Source organism: Meriones unguiculatus, chromosome 1 (genome assembly GCF_030254825.1).
Source record: "Meriones unguiculatus strain TT.TT164.6M chromosome 1, Bangor_MerUng_6.1, whole genome shotgun sequence".
Lineage (NCBI taxonomy): Eukaryota > Metazoa > Chordata > Mammalia > Rodentia > Muridae > Meriones > Meriones unguiculatus.
This window is the reverse complement of record NC_083349.1, coordinates 190,018,763-190,038,219: the sequence shown is the minus strand read 5'-3', so window position 1 is coordinate 190,038,219 and position 19,457 is coordinate 190,018,763. Positions and strand designations below refer to the sequence as shown.

General features: G+C 45.3%; 1 protein-coding gene across 5 annotated transcripts; it reads left to right on the top strand.

Moving 5' to 3' along the window:
* The first annotated feature begins 1,460 nt into the window (after window positions 1-1,460).
* Window positions 1,461-18,822, top strand: Skic8 (SKI8 subunit of superkiller complex). 5 transcript variants are annotated; one of them, XM_021643049.2, is made up of 11 exons: window positions 1,461-1,542; window positions 4,592-4,642; window positions 5,395-5,422; window positions 7,340-7,445; window positions 7,807-7,979; window positions 11,977-12,125; window positions 12,291-12,384; window positions 13,346-13,439; window positions 15,381-15,473; window positions 16,668-16,746; window positions 18,548-18,822. In XM_021643049.2, exons 2-11 carry the CDS (start codon window positions 4,631-4,633, stop codon window positions 18,635-18,637), a joined length of 918 nt encoding a protein of 305 aa, XP_021498724.1. In that variant the 5' UTR covers window positions 1,461-1,542; window positions 4,592-4,630; the 3' UTR covers window positions 18,638-18,822. The 5 variants fall into 5 exon arrangements, with proteins under 5 accessions (XP_021498724.1, XP_021498733.1, XP_060230002.1 ...); XM_021643058.2 differs by lacking the exon at window positions 1,461-1,542 and adding an exon at window positions 1,543-1,646; XM_060374019.1 differs by lacking the exon at window positions 1,461-1,542 and adding an exon at window positions 1,724-1,746.
* The last annotated feature ends 635 nt before the right edge of the window (window positions 18,823-19,457 follow it).

Below are 19,457 nucleotides of genomic sequence, written 5' to 3'. Positions count from 1 at the left end.
TGCTACCTAGGCAACTCAATGAGACCTGTTTATAAATCAATAGACACATGGCTGGGATGTAGGTCAGAAGTAGCATGCTTGTCTAGAATATGCAAGGCCCTGGGCTTGAAATTCTGCACCATTAAAAAAAAAATGACAGGGAATGGCTCAGTGGACAAAAGTGGCTGCCTTCGAGCCTGATGACCTGAGTTCCATATGCTAGAGAACTAAGACCCCAAGTTGTCTCTGACCTCCAATCCCACACCATGGCTGGCATATGTGTACACCCCCCCTACATGCCCACAATTAAAAAAATAAATGTAGCATTAAAAAAATTACAAAGATAGAAAGTTTTTTAGAAAACCTTTATTGCAATGAGTTTTCAAACTGTTGGCCATGACTCACAGCAGGAACCAGATTTTTTTTCTTTTGTGACCCAGTATCTACATAGGTAAAACACATTTTTTTTTTTACAAAATATGCTATAATTTACGATGCACAATAAATGCTTACCTGTCTTTTTATATTTTCTGAATTCAGTCAATTCTTTTTTTATTTTTAGATAAAGAAATTAATTTTAATCTTACAACTTAATTTGGAAATCAGTAGAAGCAGATGTGGAAAGGAGAGCAAGTGTTAGTATTCCAGTAATGATACCAAAAGGAATGAATGTGTGATGAAACTTGGCCGGATGCTCATGTTGGTAATCAGCACTTCGGAGGCTGAGGCAGGTGGATTGCAGTGAGTTCCAGGCGAGGCTGTGGTTCCAGCTCTCTGGAGGTGGAGGCAGAAGGCTGAGAAGGTGTTAGGGTGTCATTTAGCATGCAGATAGAATTACAATGAAGGTAGTCTTGCTGTCACTCTGCAGCCGTCTTAGAACCATTTTCCAGTAGTCTACCTGGAGGACTTCGGGCTAACGGACACCCTGAACGCATAGAAGAACTGGATTAGGACGGTGCAGAAACGCAGTAGGGCCAAGTCCTCCCTTGCTCTCCTTGCTTAACACTGTTGGTCACAAACCAGTAAGTTAGTACTGAGCTCAACCCTAGGGCCTACACTGCAGTTTAAGAAACAGCACAGCGCGGTGAGAGCCTGTAATCCCAGCACTTGGGAGGCTGAGGCACAAGAACTAACAGCAGTTCCTGGCCAGTTTGAGGCCACATAGCAAGATCCGGTCTAAAGAAAGAGGGAGACGAGGAGGGCGGGGCGGAAAGGAAGAATTAAAAGAAAAAAGAGGAATAAGAAAACGCGGAAAAAGGAAAGAAAAAAGAACCCATGAAGTCAACAAAGAAGCGTTTAGAAGCAGGTTAAGCAGCTGGCTGTCCTGGGTACTCCCCGCCCACTACCCGCGGCTCCGCCCCGTCCACGCCCCATGGCCCCGCCCATCCCCCGCCCCGCCCCACGGCTCCGCCCATGCTTCTCGTCCCGCCTCCCTGTACTTGGAAATGGAGCCGGGATCAGAGGAGAGGCCCCGCCCCTTGTAGCTCATCTAAGAGCGCCAAGGTCGCGCCGCACTGACGTCAGACGTGCTGCGCGAGTGGCTGTGCGACTGGCTGTGCCGTGGTGAGTTGGTGTGCTGGGCGGTTGGGGATGGTGGTCGCGGGTGCTGCAGCTTACCGGCGCGGGAAGGCGGGGGAACAGGGGAGGCTTGGAGGCTGCCGCAGCAGGTTTGTTCCCGGAGGCTCCAGGGGCCCAAGGGTGGCCTTTGTGACTCTATTTACCCCGGCTAATCGGCAAGGCACAAGATCCCAGGGCCGACAGAGGACCGTAGGTGGACTTCTTTTGCGATAGTTTTGTGCACACCGGAAATGAAGCCTGGCTTCTTTACGGGAGAGGTAGTTTCCCCTAGAGGACTGTCTTAACACAGGCTCTCCAGGAGTTAGCCACACTTAAATAGCAAGCTTCACGCCGTTGCACACTGAGAAGCAGTGCCTTTGATTTCAGGTACCACATGCTCTTCTGACTTACTGACCTTCCTGGGAAACTTTCGTAGAGGCCTAGGTTAGTTTTGGGGAACTTTGAAGAAGGAGCGTCGAATTCTACCTGAAAAGCTGGAAATTTTCCTGGTGTAAGAGGCCTCTTGGGGTCTCTTGGTTCTAAAATTTCCCGTCATGAGATGTGTCTTAGTAGTATGAACTATAGCTTGTACTGACCTCAGGGAGGCATCCCTCAACCTCTCAAGGCCTCCCTTACCTGGCCACAAGGATGGAGCTGGTAAGAATGCCTACGAATCGGAGTTAACGGTGGTTCGGTGAGCTAGTATCTGTAATATTTAGAGTAGGACCTAGTGCAGTACATTCTCAAAGGCTCTGCCTGATAGAATTGCACGCCCTATCTTGAGGGTAGCTTTTTGAAAGTTGGTCCCCTATAAGCCTTCCTACTTTTAAACTTGTTTTCTCCTTGCCAAATGTGAGGTTCAGATTGGCAGAGAGACGGCTGTGTCACTAAGAGGCCTGGTGCTCAGGCAGAGTTTGTGGCGCCTGTTTCAGCCACGTTGGCTTGAGTTCTTTTCTAGTCTGGGCAAGGTCCTATTCTTGAGTCACAAATCAACCCAACTGATTTAAGATATCCCATGCCAGGACTGCTTAGGAACCATGTGCCTATTTGATTTCCTGTTCCTGAGAAACCTGTAGTAGCCTTTTTGGTTTGCATATTTGAAGCAGGTAGCATGAGCCTGAGTGCCTACACTGTATGGTCTGCTAAGGTGAGGATGGAACTGAAGGGCTGTGAACTTGTATTTCTTAACTCGTAGTTGAAAATTTAGCATATTCCCCGATTATGCGTGCACACAACAAACAATACGGTATTAAGTATGACTTTGTTAATGGCGTTAGAGATCACAGATATTTTCATGTCATGATGTTGTGATGGGATTTTGTTATTGTTTGTTATGAAATGGGGTCTTGCCACAAAGCCAGGATTAGTAGTACCTCCAAGGTATTAGGATTACAGTGCATCTGGCAGGATATTGTTTAAGTTGTGCCTCCTGCCTCTGTGGCATCTCTTAGACTTAAGTAATGTGTTGGTAAAGAGCCATGTGTGTTTTGCTGTCATAAGGTTAGTTTTCATGATTTGACAAACCATTTCCCACATAAAGCCTGTGCCTGGATCCTGTTAGTGAATTTTCATGCTTGATAATATTTATTTGTAATCCTTTTTTAAGGATTTATTTATATATTATTTGTACAGTATTTATTATTTCTACCTGCATGTGAGCCATCAGGCCAGAAGAGGGCACCAGATCTCATTACAGATGGTTCTGAGCCATCATGTGGCTGCTGGGAATTGAACTCAGGACCTTTGGAAGAACAGCCAGTGTTCCTAACCCCTGAGCCATCTCTCCAGCCCATTATTTGTAATCTCTAGAAGGCGTGCAGGGTGTTGAATCTTTTGAGTCACTTGATACCTCATTCTGAGGCTGCACTCTGCCTTGTTTCTGCTCTCATAAGAAAATGTCCTTTCCATGGGCTTTGGTGCCTGCCTCCTTCTGCGGGTTTCTGTTTGTTTTTTTGGCTTTGTTGTTGTTGTTAGTGATCCTGTGGTGAAGGTAGCCCTTTGGCTTAATGTGGGAGTGTTAACCCATGTTCTTATCCAGTACAGGGAAGCTGTGATGAGTCTTAGAGAAAATAAATCTTTTAGATAAGCCTTGTTTAGGCTGAGCTCAATATTAGTGAATTACTGATCTATAGTCATTCAAACAGAATCACACGTAACACATAGTTACATATTGAGCAGTTGACAGAAATGTGCCCCAGAGACGTTCTGTGGCCTACCTCTGTGTCTCCAGAGGACTGGACTGCTCATTTAATGGTTTGTCACCATTAGTGGTGACTTTATAGAACATAACTACCACAGGGAGTGAGAACACAATAGGTTTTCTCTCTAACGCTACATATGTTATGTATCTGAAAACAATCAGAAGGTGTATAGATTTAATGAGTCTGCTAGCAGTGGTGCACAAAAATATTAAGACCTTGGGCAGGTAAAGGCACTTACTGCCAAGCTGACACCTGCGCCTAGGACCTGGGAAAGAACTGATTTCCACATGTCTCTACAGGTGGGTGCATACATGCATCTGTATACTCAGACACAATGTAGATGTGTGTATGTGTGATATATGTGTTTAACAAGTCTTTACAAATTAATAATTTTAATGAGATTAAATCTGCTCAGTAAGTTAGGCCTGTGGTTTAACTACATCTTTGAAAATTGGCCAGCTTGTCTAACCTTATTGGATAACTGTTGGCTCTTAAGAACATCTTTGGTTGAGTCCTCTTGTTGTGCCAGTGCATGTGAGAATGCTGCTGTCTTTGGCCTCCATGTTTGCTTTCTAAGTTGAAAAAATTTAAAGTGAAGAGGGCCTATGATTCTGGCTCTGAGAAGCAGAAAGGAACACACTGGTCCCACTTCAGTCAGATTTGGTGAGAAGGATCTGTGGATGGAGGCGGTGTGGTGCTTGGCTCCCTGGGAGGAAGATCATACACCACACAGTAGGGCTCATGGTGGGACCCCAGGGACTGGCCCATGGAGAGGTATCAGGACCTTACAACAAAGGGTGGCCTCCTCGTGCTCGTAACATCATCTTACTGAAGCCCTGGTGTTGTTTTCACAGAGCTGTCTGGCCTTTAGCTCTTCATCCTTGGTTAAGGAAATGACCAACCAGGTAAGGTCTCGCTGAGAGGAAAAACGTAAGTTAGTTACTGTTAAGTTCGAGCCCAATAGATTGCCTGGTATGTGGTTGGGGAAACGTATTTAATTCTTGCCCTATTCCTAACCTGCTCATCACAGGGTTAGGTGGCATTAGTAAATGCTCCACACCAAGATTCCTTCATGCCTTTGCCATAGTTGAGAGGGGGACTGAGGAAGCCTAAGGGAATTTATACATGAAAGTAAAGTCAAAGCAGGAGTTAGAACAGTCAGTAGGCACCGTTGGGATTAGGGACAAAGATACATGTGTGGGCTGTATAATCATACACAGCTGCAGCAATTAGGCAGCAAATAGGACTCAGCTTCCTCCTGGTAGAGATGAAGTAAGGGTAACTTACTGTCTTACACTGGGTTGGGTTGGGGGTGGGGTGTAGTCACGTGTGATCCTACAAGCCTATAGTGGCCACACTTAGGAGGGCGAAGCAGGGAGGTTGCTGGGAGTTTAGTGTAAGCCTTGGCTACATGGAGTTGAAGCCCATTCTGGCTACCTGGAAAGCCCCTACCTCACAAGAGTGAAGAAGTGATTTTTCTTTGGTGCAGCTGTACGAGTCTTCATGAATAGGAGCTGAGGGCTATGGAGGATGGTCAGGGATGCAGCACAGGGAGCAGCAGCTGCTGCAGTGAGTGTCTCGTTTGGAGTCTGGAGGAAGGGGGTGCAAGATAACTAACACCTGACTGTCACTGAAGGTGGCTTCTGTTCTTTTGTAGTACAGTATTCTCTTCAAGCAAGAGCAAGGTAAGGAGCCTGCTTCTTCAAGCACGTTCTTCTGTGGGGGAAAATGTGTTCTCCCTGAATTCTTTAAAGATTTTGTCACAACAAGGAGACACACAGATCCTAGATTCCTTAACTTTGCAGAAATGGCCATGGCAGCCAAAAACGAATACACTCAATGAAAAGGTAAATAGCTCTTTTGAGTCTGGTGGAGCAGGCCTGTAATACCAACTGCTTAGGAAGTAAGATAGGATTGTGAGTTCAAGGCCAGCCCTAATGCTAGGGAAAGAGCCTCAACCCTGTTGATGTCTACACTGCCTTGGAGATAGGCTTAAACCTGGTCCTAACTCAGTTCACCGTGGCGTCTTCACACAGTATTCTCCACTTACAAGTGCAGTGACTCTATTGGAGGGCACTAATAGAGCAGAGGGAGAAACAGAAAACTGTTGAGGCACGTGAGTGTATAGCAAGACCATGGCAGTGGCAGTGGTGGGAATGACAGGAAGCAGGTGTGAGGTCAACTTAAGGACTATCTCCCTGGTGAGACAGACCTGCAAAGGAGCAGCATTTGTGCATTGACTAGGTAATCCTGCCCAATTTCTTCTCTGTAGCAGATGGGCTAAAGACAGGCTTGGGACTTTGTAAGATATCTAATAAGAAGCTCTTCCACACCAAATAAGTGACATTTAGGTAGTCTGAAGTTTAAGCCCAAAGCATCTCCCTAGCTAACTAGTAAGCTGTTGAGTTGTCAGGCAGCATCTTTGCATGAAGCTAACACCGCCCAGGTGGCACGCTTAGCAGGCTTGGATCTGGTGAGGATTATAAGGAAGCTGTGACAACATGTGTAACTCAGCAGCTGTTTTAAGTTTACTCCCTTTAGATTCCTGTTTTAGAAAGTAGCTTTGGAGAATTGTAGCCAGGCATAGCTAAAGCTTCTGCGTCTACTCTCCTGGTTAATAGATGCATACCAGCTCTGCAGATTTCACATTGTAGCTCACAAATTATGTAGCTCTTAGACTTAGACTGACTGTGGACTTCAGTTAATATCTTGAGTTTGAATCCTAGCTCTGCCCCTTCTTAGCTTAATGCATTTGAGTAAGCAACAAGGCATCTCCAAACCTCACACTCCTTATTTGTGAGCTGAGAATGATCTTCTTGGGAGGTGAATGAAGTTACCAAGTGCCTTGCCCATCCTAGGCATGTCCTCCACCATTGAGCTGTATCCTCAGCTCTTGGCTTTTTGAAAAAGGATTTCACTTGTAATCCAGGCTTGCCTTGAGCTCACTGCCTAGCCTCATGACTCTCCTGCCTCTGACTCCTAAGTGCTGCAGTTCAGGCACACAGCACCACACCTGCAAGTGTGATCTTGGTAGGACTTACTTTATAGGCAGCTGTGATTAAGACAGTCCTCAGGGGATTAATGCAATAGACATGCCATTAAGCAGAATAAAGACATTTACAGGAAAGACACCTCATACAGTTTTAGACCAGCACTGTTTACAGAACTGTCTCCTGGTTTTCAAAGGCATTTGAGATATTAGCTCCAGCCAAGTTGTGGTCCTTGGAAAGGGGAGATTCCCACACATTTTAGTCATTTTGTTAAGCTGATTGTGGCTCTAGTCTGATTGTCCGATGGACGGCAGACTAATGGATCAGTTGTTATATTTGGAGTCTGAAGACTTGTCTTATTCTGATTCTGCTTCCCTTCTTGTCCATGTGTTTTAGGGCAGGTGTCTAAAGCTAAACCAGAATCTCTAGTTTTCATATGTACCTCACAAGTCCAGTAAACACTTCATGGGGGAGTGCCCAGTGACACAGTGGAGAGAGAGATAGGAGTGGGCATTACTTGAGAGTTGTCAGCTTGTATTTCTGCCCTGCTTTATCACACTGATTTAGGAATTGTGTGCATAGAAACTTTAAATGAAGTGCTTTTCATTCTAGCTCACGATGATGCCATTTGGTCAGTTACCTGGGGGACAAACAAAAAGGAAAACATTGAAACAGTGGTCACAGGCTCCCTGGATGACCTGGTGAAGGTCTGGAGATGGTGAGCACCTCTTCCCTTTCAAAATCATGGAAATTTGGGGCAAGAGTTTTGCTTCTGGGTTCCCAGTTACTTTAAGGAAAACATTGACTTTTGGGGGGGGGCTAGGGGCAAGAAAGCAATAACAACATAGTAGCTGTAAAACAACAGCTCAGTTTTTCTTGTTTGGTTTCCTGTTATTTGGAATTAAAGCTCTGTGTGGTAGGGAGCCCTGAAGTTTAACACAGAATGGCTACATTCTGTGTTCAGTTCTGAGGTTTCTGCATTTCGTTGACTGCTGTTAGTAATGTCCAAGGATGAAGACGTTCCGAAGGCAGTATAGTATCTTGTGTATAAAGAGTCATTTCTCTGTCCCCCGCTGTAGGCGTGATGAGAGGCTGGAGCTGCAGTGGAGCCTGGAGGGACATCAGCTGGGGGTGGTGTCTGTGGACATCAGCAACACCCTTCCCATTGCTGCATCCAGCTCTCTTGATGCTCATATTCGTCTCTGGGACTTGGAAAATGGCAAACAGATAAAGTCTATAGATGCAGGACCTGGTAAGAACTGAATATTTAGGGAAGACGATGGAAACCTCCTCTTGAGACCTGTTAGGGCATATTGTTTCTACTAACTCAACCCTGATGTCATCGTAATCACACAAGTGTTAACTGAGTGATAAGTAGACGCTGAAAACAACCTTAGATGATTTCAGGCCAAGTTTACTGCCAACTAGATTATAGTACTGTACTTCCGGGAAAGCCAAACCAAACCAGTTTTTTGGGTTTGAGAATTGACAGTTTGGGATTGTGGAGCTGTGCTGCAGTGCCAGTGGTTCTCTACCTTCTGAGGAGACATTCACTGCCTTACAGAAGCATGGGTTCTGAATAGTGGTCTCTATTAATTGTGGTCAAAGCACCTGGGTTCTACTGTGTGGTACGTAGAAAGAAACAGGTTCATGGATCTTTATTTTAAGTACTGTGGAACAGCGCTCTTGCTCCTCAGCCTCATTGGACATTATCTGAAATGGTAGGGGACAATTTTACTGGACTAGATTGGTGTAGAACAAGCTGTCTTTGAGGATTCTTTTAGCCTCCTAGTCACTTAGCATGCCTACGAGGTTTTTGCCAGCAGAGCTTGTTGTGCTGCAGAGGGCAGTGATCTCCAGAGATGCAGATAGCTTGCATCGCTCCACGCACTGCTCTGTGGGTGATTATGGGAGAGATGCTCGGGTGCCTGGCAGGGCTGATTCCCCAGAGGACTTGCCTCCCTCCAGTCATGCTTGCAGCATAACTTATAGAATATAGCATAGAATGCAAGTTCCAGGGCTTGTAAGGAGGCCGCGTAGTCTAGGAACTGAGTGCCTGTCTCCTTAGTAGTAAGCCTAGGAATACTGCTTCTAGAGTATCTATCAAGAATATTCATGCCCAGTCCCTGTTTAGATCCTCTACATCACCGTCTGAGAGTGGGGGCTGAACTGTGTATTTGGAAAGCTGCTCGGATACCTTCTGACTTCCCAGACGGTTGTGTGTGCCCACGCACCTTCTGTTTGCATTATTCATGGAGAACAGGGATCTGCAGGCCTTCTGCAAAGCCTCTTGGCACCCTGAACATAAGGAGCATCTAGAAAGAGAGAGAGACACACATCTGTTGCTGCTTTTATTGTTGTTTTGTTTTTGTTTTTTTAATTACATGTTATTGTGTGTGTGTGTGTGTGTTGAGCACACGTGGGTGTGAAAGTCTGAGGAAAACTTATGGCCTGCCTGGGACTTGAGCTCAGGCCACCAGGTTTTGTGGCAGGTGCCTTTGCCTGCTGAGCCATCTCTCTGGTCATTTCCACTTTTTCATTTTGGGTTCTTGCACCCCTCAAGACAGTGACACTGGCTCCTGTCTTCTACGTATCACATATGAAGAAATGAGTGCTCCATTGGTCGCAAGTAAAAGGGTTCTGCATCTGTCCAGCTTACTTTTCCTTTACTGGGTTGTAAAGGTTACTGGGTTGTTTATATTATGTCGTAGGACTTGGCTTGTTTCTGGGTTTTGGTGGTTTTAGTTTTTTGAGACATGGTCTTACAGTGTAGCTCAGGCTAGCCTCAAACTCATAGCTGCTGCTTCTGCATAGCCTCCCAAGTACAAGTATATGGTGACTGTTATGAAAGATATTGCAAAGAATAAGGTGGTTGGGTGTACTCTGGAGGAGGGGTGGGAAGCTCTTCAAAACTATCAAGTCGTGGTCAAATAATAGAATCAGTTCTTGCTGCCAGCGGCTAACCAGCTGAGCACCTTAGAAAAGTGTAGTTTTAATGATGCTAGGGAAAGCAGACTTACCTTGAAAATGTACAGAAAAGGGAACAGAAAGAGTGGAGAGAGAAAATCCTGAGCATGAAGAAGAAAGTGAAAATAGAAAAAGTAAAAGCTGGAGGAACGGGCCCAGTCTTGGCACTCCACCAGGCTGTGGCTGTTCATCCGCAGACACAGGAGGAGCAAAAGTGGCAGCACAGAGGTCCCTGCACGTCACGTCTGAAATGCCCACAGGAAGAGAAGAAGAATACAGGGTTTGGAGTAAGCGTTTCCGTCTGCGAGTGTTCTGGTAAGTCTTAGAGTGCAGGTGTCATTGAGAGACAAACATGGGTCCTGTTTCGTGGCAGCAGACACCTGGTAGTAAGTGGTCTGTATTGCTCAGCAATAGGGATGCATCCAGATAATTTGGAAGAATCATTAAGCTTTGAGAAATGAGAATTAGGACTTCTTTTAGCCATTTTTCCTGTAAATAAATAAGAATTTTTTAAAACGTACTTTTTTTTTTTGGACCTGACTTATATGGGGCATGGCAAAAGCTTGTTGTGTTAGGGTCCTCTAAAGGAGCAGAGCTGATCAGATATACAGTGTATGTAATTACTTGCATATTAAATAGGAGGTTTAATAGATTGGCTTACATGGTGCAGCTCAGGTAGCCCAGCTATCCCTTCCTCACACCGGAGACCTGAGAATCCAGCAGTTGCTCTGTCCTGGAGGCTGCATTGTCAGCGGTCCCAGCCTGGCCCTGAAGGCCTAGAGGCTCCTGAAGAGCTGCTGCTATCAGTCTACAGTGTGTCCTGAAGAAGTAGGTTCAGTTCTGAGAAGGAATGCTGCCAAAGTTACATAGATACTGTGGAGAGTGAGGGCAAGTGGGCAGAGAGCGGAGCTTCCTCCTTCCATGACCCTTCCCCCGAGCTGCGCCACATTTACAGTGGGTCTTCCTGCTTCTAATAATCTGATGAAGAAAGCTTTTCTCCAGAGTGCCAAACTGCTTGTGTTTTAGTTGATTCCAGATGCAGTCAAGTTGACAACCAAGATTGACCATCAGAGCTGATGACAACAAAGTCTCTCAGGCCTTCCATTATTCCCGCACATATAGGGGAAAAGAAAGTGACCAGGCATGCTGCAAAAATAGGGGCCTGACTTGGCTCCTGAAGCTGCTAAGGGTGTAGCTGAAAGGCAGGCCTCCAGGTAGCTAGAAAAGAAGTACTGAAGCACCATTGGCAGTCTGACGGGGTTGCGTGGTGCCATTCGTATGCATGTGCATGAGTCTAAGATGCCGCAGTCCAGCCAGAGACATTGCTGTTCTAGTCCCCGAGCGTTGAACTGAGTCAACAGAGGTACATACTGTCACTACACACATGACGTTTAGTGACTCTTCTCTACCTGTGGGTTTGTAGTGTGTGCTCTGTTGTAGTCTTTTGAGGCTGTTTTTGTTAATTTTCATTTACAGCTTACTTGAGGTAAAATTTCACCAATGTAATTACCCTAAAATTCAACATTTGAAGTGTATGGTTTGTATGTATTTCTCCCATTGGGCAGCTATCACTCCAGTATAGTTATGGAAGCTCCATGCCCAGAGGATTTCCTCATGAACACTTCATTTCTGTTCTCTCATCCCCTGATAAGTACTGCTATAACCTCTAGCTCTGGCTTCTACCTTAATACTTTCATCTAAGTGGACATTTGGTGTTTTGAGTTTGATCCATTTTGTGGCACAGATTTGTTCCTTTTGTTGACAAGGAATGTTCTCTTATAAAAGTGTGCCATCTTTCCCTCCTTATTTGCCAGTTGAAGCTGTTTATGAATGGAGCTGCTGTGGATGAGTGTGTGTCTCTGCACTGCTCCCCTTCTCCTGAGCAGCCCCAGGAGTGGACTTGCTCAGCACTGTGCTGTTGTTTTCACCTGAGAACTATCAAACTGGTTTCCAGACTCCCTGTCCCATTTTACACTGCCACCAGAGTACCAAGGCTCTGATTTCTCATGTCCTTGTTAGCTCTGGGTATTGTTCAGCCAATTTATTTTTATTTTATTTTAAATTTAAGAATTTCTTAAACTTTACACTTGGTAGAGATTTCAAATCTTTACAACATCATTTCCTGAATCAGGAAACCTTTTCTCTAAGTTTAAAGACTGTACTGTTCGGTCCTGCATCAGGATACTTTCTCTAATTTTAAAGACTACATTTGATCAAACTACAGTTTGTAATCAAGGTCAAATCTTCTCTCACTGGGCACTTTCCTTCTGTTTCCTTTTCAGTGGACGCCTGGACTTTGGCATTTTCTCATGATTCCCAGTATCTGGCCACTGGAACTCATGTGGGGAAAGTGAACATATTTGGTGTGGAAAGTGGGAAAAAAGAATATTCTTTGGACACTAGAGGAAAATTCATCCTTAGCATTGCCTACGTAAGGAACCTCATTGTCTCTAGCTGTGGTCGTCTACATAGGTCCTGCTGTGCTCACCGCTGCTGCTCATTGCTGTGCTGTACTGGCAGCCAGTTAGACCTGAAGCGAGCAGGATGACCTGAAGAGACAGGCTTACATCTCAAATCACCCATCTCTCCTCAACAGAGTCCTGATGGGAAATACCTGGCGAGCGGAGCCATAGACGGCATCATCAATATTTTCGATATTGCAACTGGAAAGCTTCTGCATACGCTGGAAGGTACCCTCAACTCCTCATCCTGTCTTCTGCTCACTGGGTGTTTTAGCGGGCCACAGAGCAAGAATGCTTTTGTTAAAATGTTAAAATCTAAATTGTTTTATTCTCTGTTAGAAAACTGAAGTGCTACTATGTGTTAGATTCAGAACTGTGGTTTTAATCTGTCCACAATAGTTTTTATAATGTGAAATACTTTTTTTAGTGAAGCAGAATACTTTTTGCTTATGTGTGTCTGTTCTCTCATGACTGGAAGGCTGCTCACTGTCTACACTGGTGTCCTTGAGAGGACAGAGTAGGAGTAATCATACATGATTACTCTCATGTATGATTTTGAATTCTAAGTACAAGTATTATCTCCTCAACTTACTTTCACCCAATGACAAAAGATTTGGTAGAGAAATAACATGTTATTTGTGTAACCTTACAAATCAGAAGCAGCTTGTATTTCCGTGTTTGGCCATATTTGTAGTAGAGAGTTTTTGTTTTTTAAGATTTTTAATTATGTGTATGTGACTGTGTGTATTCACATGTGTGCGTGCGTGCATGCGTGTGTGTGTGTGTGTGTGTGTGTGTGTGTGTGTGTGTCCCTATAGAGGCCAGATTTTGGATCCCTTGGAGCCAGAATTACAGATGGTTGTAAGCTGCTGGCTGTGGGCGCTAGGAACTGAACTTGGGTTCTCTGAGAGAGCAGTCCATGCTGAGACATCTCTCCAACCCCTCAAGGTGTATTTTTATTTTAGCAGTGTATATTGAGGCCCAGCTGATTAGAGAAGGGAACTAAGAAGATGGCTTCATGAAAGAGGCTGAAGTCATGTGAGAATGGGAGGAAGGGTCTAGTCAGTGCCGCCTGCTCTGACCAAAGCCCTGGGGTCATTCTGTTCAGCGAAGAGTGCTAGTTAAGGGCCCAGTTAGCAAGAAGCTCATGCAGCAGAGCCACCAGGTTAACAGCTTTTCTGAATTTCAGGCCATGCGATGCCCATCCGTTCCTTGACCTTTTCCCCCGACTCCCAGCTCCTTGTCACGGCTTCAGATGATGGGTACATCAAGATCTACGATGTGTGAGTTACCTTCTCAAGAGTAAGGCCTCAGCACCAGTAGCAGCTTTGTCCCTCACTGGGAGGAGCTGCTGTAGGAATGTGCTGCCTGCTCCTGTCCTAAGTCAGCTCTGATGCTCTGGATTTCCCAGCCATTGCTCCCGCAGTCAGCCCCTCCTGCTGGAGCTTAGTGTGTATCTCCAAGTAAATGTGCACCTGGCTAGTCCTAGTAGGATTAGGCACTGCTGCTCTTTCTAAGGCAGCCAGGTGTTTTGGCTTACTGGTATACAATTCTCCTGGGTAGATATGTGATATATAGGATACAGCTGAGGAAATGGAGCTCTGGACTGTAGCTGGCCTAAAGAGACAGTGAAAACCTAAAGCATCTATTTTCCAGGGTACTGTTGTTTGGGCAGATGTGCAGGCTAGCTTCTGGTTAGAGACCCCCTCGGTAAGCTGCCCCATAGCTCTACATGGGGAGCCTTTTGAGCTATATGCTGGACTTATGGCGTAGGAGTGAGCAGATTGCTCGTTTCCCCAGTTCCACCACTGAGGACCTGCACTGCTCTCCCTTCTGTTGGGTCCCTCCCACATTTTCATGCCCACTGCTGTTGCCAGTAAATGCCTTGTACTGTCCTGGGTTTCATAATTAGTCTTCCTGCTAAGTGAGCCCTTGGCTCATTGCTTCCCAATTCTTTTCTAATCTGTTGCATGTATTTTTCACTCCAGCATGTTCTTTGTCCTTGACCATATGTGTCCATGATGAGCCTCTGTGAGCTATTTGAGACCAGAAGGGCATGCTGCCTTTGACATTAGTGGTGAGAGAATGCTACGGCCTAGAGAAGAGACCCTCAAAGAGTTGAGTGTGCTTGTTAGTAAAGAAACAGCTTCAGTGTGGCAGTTTGGCGTGTCTCCCTTTATTAGCTTCATTGCTGTTCTCTTACCTCCCCAAAGCTGTTCAGGCAGCATGATTTAGTGCCTCTGTTGTGTGGAGGATCTCAAGTTGAGGTGGTGATTGCCCTAGCAATAATGAACCCAAGGACTTCTTACCCTCTTGGTCCACTGCATCCTCTGGGGGCTGCCTCTGTTCTCCCTAACTGGGGCTTGTTTCTAGGGGCAAAACTGCTAACGTCAGGCCCAGTGTGCTTCTCCTGTCATAGGGGGCATTTGGTTCCCCAGGAGAGATGGGTAGCTCAGCAATTAACAGGCACTTGCCACTCTTCTAGAGTTTAGTTCTCAGCATCCCTACTGCGTGACTCACAACTGCCTGTAACTCCAGCTCCAGCGGATTTGATGTCCTTGTTTGGATTCCATGGGCACCCCCACACAGATGGAACAGACATATAAAATAAAGATCTTTTTGAAAATAAAACATGATACTGGTAGTAGGAATTGGGCTTAGCTTGGGTTTTTTGTCTTCTTAAGATATTTTTTTGGTTTTGTTTTATTTTTAGTTTTGGCAAGGTCTCACTATATAGCCTTAGCTGGCCTGGAACTTGATATGTAGACCAGGCTGGCCTAGAACATAGAAATCTACCTGCTCCGGCTCCCAAATGCTGGTATTAAAGGCATGTGCCACTGTACCCAGCTGCCTGCTTCATTCTTGAGTGGATTACAGATGTGCCACATAAACTATGAAGAGCAGATATCACTGCTTTCCTGTCCCCATGGGAAAGGTCCTGTTGCAAGAGGGTCTGGCTGGCCTGCTTACCTCTGCTGCTCAGTGTCCTCATCTTGGAGTTGGTTGTGCCATCTCTCCAGCCTCCAAGCTCTTGAAATTTTTAACTTAACACGGCCATAAAAATTTGTCTCTGGTGTTTGATGCTGCTACACTAAAAATGGAATTTATGACATATGGGGTCATTCTGATATTACACCCTTCATGAGCAAATAGTTCATTAACCAGTTCAGCAATTAGAGCTCCCCAAATTAGCATCTCCATTGTTTGACTCTTTCTTTTTTCAGACAACATGCCAACTTGGCTGGCACACTGAGTGGCCACGCATCCTGGGTGCTGAATGTTGCGTTCTGTCCTGATGACACTCACTTTGTCTCCAGGTATGTAGGAGTCTTAAACTTCTAGAATGCTTTGCAGGGGAAAGCGGTCATCTGGTAATGTGCTTTAAAACTCGAAGACTATATTACATGACTTTTTGAAATTCTGAGGCTAGAGAGATGGTTCATCATTTAAGAACGCTGGCTACTCTGTATTTCTAGCATACCCCTGGCAGCTCACACCCATCTGAAACTCTAGCACCAGGGGACCCCACATCCTGTTCTGGCCTACTGATATATGATACACATTCAGATCAAACACTCATACACATAAAATTAAAAACTTTCCAAAATTAGTAAAATTCCCAAGTTTCCCAGGCCATGCATAGTGGGACAATCCCTTAATCCCTGCCCTGGAGCGGTAGAGGCAGGGAGATCTCTGTAAGGCCAGACTAGTCTACATAGTAAGTTCAGGGCCAGCTAGAATTATGTAGTGAGACCCTGTCAAAAAAAAATAATTATTAAATGAAAGCATAAATTCAAGTTGTCTTTGTTTACTCTAGCTTTTTTTGTTATTGTTTTGGTTTTTGGCTTTTCTGAGACGGGGTTTCTCTGTGTAGCCCTGGCTATCCTGGACTCATTTTGTAGACCAGGCTGGCCCCAAACTCAAAAGGTCCACCTGCCTCTGACTCCCAAGTGCTGGGATTACAGGCATGTGCCACTGTGCCCAGTTTACTCTACTCTTAAAGGGTTTTGTTAGTTTTTAATCTAATAGAGTTGATCTTAGCTTGATTAAAGGTACTCCTAAATATTGAAACATTAGCATAGTCTAGGTTTCTACTTAGTGTAACTCTGTGTTCCAAGAGGAACTTAGCATCTGCAGATCTGGCTATAAAATGTACTTGGAGATGCTAGTGATGTTCAGGTCTCTGGAGGCCAAGGTGGTTGAGAAGTGTGGGATGGAGCTGAAGGGCATTGCTCAATGGTTTTGAGTGCTTTGACCCTGCAGCAGCCCTCCCTCTCATCCAGAATGGGTAGGTGGGCTTAAGGCTCCTGAGGACGGGACTTGGCAGGCAGGCTAAGCTGATGAGAATCTTGGCTACCCTGAGGAGACTGTCATCTGGTGACACTGTACCCCAGCTCTGTGAAACCCCAGGTCTAGAAACAAGGGACCCTTCTAAAGGTAGAAGTGTCTGAGTCTGCAAAGGCGTGTCGGATAAGCCGGTGTTCTGATCCTAACATTTGCTCTCGAAACAGTTCATCTGACAAAAGTGTAAAGGTTTGGGATGTTGGATCAAGGACCTGTGTTCACACCTTCTTTGATCACCAGGATCAGGTATGGATTGATAAGCATTTAAATTCCTTTGTGTTTAGCTTGCTGGCCACTTTCCTTTCCTAGCCTTTCTGTTGGAGTTGGGAGTGGTGGATCCCCAGGACATGTCAGCGCTGGACCACGAGGCATGTCCTCTACACATGCCAAAACATGATAGCCACACCCCCTTCTTTGAAGTTGTACACCTATGCCTAGGACCCTTTTCTAGGACTTCTAGAAGAGCCGCCTTCTTTGGTGGTTCCATTTTTTAACATGATGATCATTTACATTTTTAGAACTGTCCAGGGATGTGATTAATATGTAACTTGGGAAATGTTACAGTTTGTTCACTTGTAACAATAGTGCTAGCCTGTTTCCAACTTAGAAGACTGTCCTTATCTTTGTTAGGCAAATAGGAAGTGGTCACATCATAGTAGAGCCTTCTTGGTCCTTTTGTAAGAGTCCCCTGGGGAATCTTAAGATGCCACTTCTGAGTGAGGACAGTGCTACAGGCCTGTAGTCCCAGCACTCTGGACTGAGGCTGGAGCATCTGCAGTGGCAGCTTACTTTCCCGGCATGTGTTAAGTGCCAGCCTCACCCTGCCATGCAAAAGAAAGTGGATTCTGATACAGTTGGTGCCTCTCTTTCCTTTCTTGACCACAAGGGAAGGGGAGTTTTAAGACAGAGGTTTGCAGTGTAGCCTAGACGGATCTTGAACGTTCTACTGTCCTCCTGTCTTTGTCTGGGATTACAGGTGTGAACCACTCTGCCCGCTGAGGCTGCTCCAGTAGCAACGGTCTAGAGCAGCGGCTGTCAGCCTGTGGGCCGTGACCCCTTTGGGAGTTACATATCAGATATTTCCATTACGATTCATCACAGTAGCACAATTACAGTTATGAAGTAGCAACAAAAATTTAATTTTATGATTGAGGGTTACCACAACATGAGGAGCTAAAGGGTCTAAAGGGTCGCAGCATTAGGACTGGTCCAGAGGAACTAGTCAGTGTAAAAATTAAAATGCTCAGAGCAACAAAAAAATTGACCATTAATATATTTGAATGCTTTTATTTTTCCTTTTGAGTGCATCTTAGGATTAACAGTGTTTCATGCGACTTTGGATTTACCTTAAATCGTTGCAGGGAGGCTGAATCGTGGCGGTCCACTCTTGCTTGAAGCGTTTTTTTTTTTTTTTTAGGGAGTCCTGCATGTGTTGCTTGTTCTGGGTTGTTGCAGTGGTGTTTCAGGGAAAGATGTTCAGAATGGGAGCGAGGCCTTCCAAGGCTAGCCTCCAACCTCAAGCTGAGGGTAACATCCTGACCATGGAGAACTCCCAGTAATCACAAAGTTAACTCAGCCACATTCATTCTGAGAGGAAATTTGAAGTTGTTGATTCAGTGCACAGCTAAGAAAATCGGTGGTGCTTAGGGCCATGTTGGCTAGCTCCTGGCTCTTTGAGAAAGGGGGTAAATATTGACCATGTGGGGGTGGGGTAGGCACAGGAGGTAGCTGTGAGTGGTTTGCATTGCAGTGTTGCCTGCAGGCTTCTCCTGGGAGCATAGTGCTGGCCCCAGTCAGAGATCCACTTCATAGCATTAGATAACCCCTGGACTCTAATCTTTTGAAAGAGTAGTAGATTGTCATAGTTTAGAGAGGAGAAATGCTATTCCATAACAGTCAGAGGAAGTGTCCCAGTTAGAGATGAGACTGTGTCCTTGCTGACCTCATGCTAGTCTAGATTCAGGAAGAAATGTTCACCCCTTAAGTATTCCTTACCAAAAAATATGGGATTTAGAATGGTTTTTCTTTCTTTTTCTTTAATTTGCAGGTTTGGGGAGTAAAATATAATGGAAGTGGATCAAAAATTGTGTCTGTTGGAGATGACCAGGAAATTCATGTCTATGACTGCCCAATTTAAACACCAGCATCTTCGGGGCAGGTGCCAGAGTACACAGGGTTGATTGTGACATTCCTTACCTCCTTAGGCACACTTAAAGTACAGCATATGTTGTAGAAATTTTGTAGATACAATATAAAGTTTTTCCTGTACTATTGGAAATGTTCCTCATATTTTAATGTAAATAAAGCATTCTTAATGCAAAACCTGTGTTTGTGGACATGCTGCTCTTTTCCTTGTCGAAGTCTTTGGAGAGCAGTGTGACCTGGCATCATGAGCGAAGGAGAGGACTTGCCCGAGCGAGCAGAGATCTAGGCGCTCACTGGGTTAGAAAGGCCACTTCTCTGATCTCAGGTGACTCATGATGATGTGATGCTCTCTGAGCCCCCACAGGCTGTTTCAGAATGGAGTTTTGAAGGAAACGGTAAGTGCATGGGAACATTCTGTTGTTCTACATACCTGGGGCTGTTTTGTGTGGTATTTTTAAAATGCCCCCTTGCAACACCTTTTCTACCTGTTCTTTTCAGAGAGGTCTGACCTACTGGAAGCCTGCCTTAACCACTGTGGGCTTAAGACTAGCAGACCGGGCTGAATGCTGCCCAGCACCTTAGGCCTCTCCTGCAGTCGCCTCTGGACACTAACATCCCAGTGTTTGTTGCTTACTGAAACTGTGTGCCTGGTCATGTGGTGCCTGTCCTTAGGCTCAGTTCCTTAGAACAGGCTGGTTTTCTTTTCCCACTTCCCTTGTTCAGCCCCTGTGGCCATACTGTCCTGTGTCCTCTGCCTCGGTGTAGTCTCCTCAGAAAGGTCTACACTCTCACAGTTCAGAGCTTCCTCAGAT

What these genes read in the sequence shown, in the direction of transcription:
- Skic8 (XM_021643049.2), top strand. An exon ending in CTGGTGAAGGTCTGGAGATG is followed by an intron (nt 7,446 to 7,806) that starts GTGAGCACCTCT and finishes CCCCCGCTGTAG; the next exon opens with GCGTGATGAGAGGCTGGAGC. An exon ending in TACATCAAGATCTACGATGT is followed by an intron (nt 13,440 to 15,380) that starts GTGAGTTACCTT and finishes TTCTTTTTTCAG; the next exon opens with ACAACATGCCAACTTGGCTG.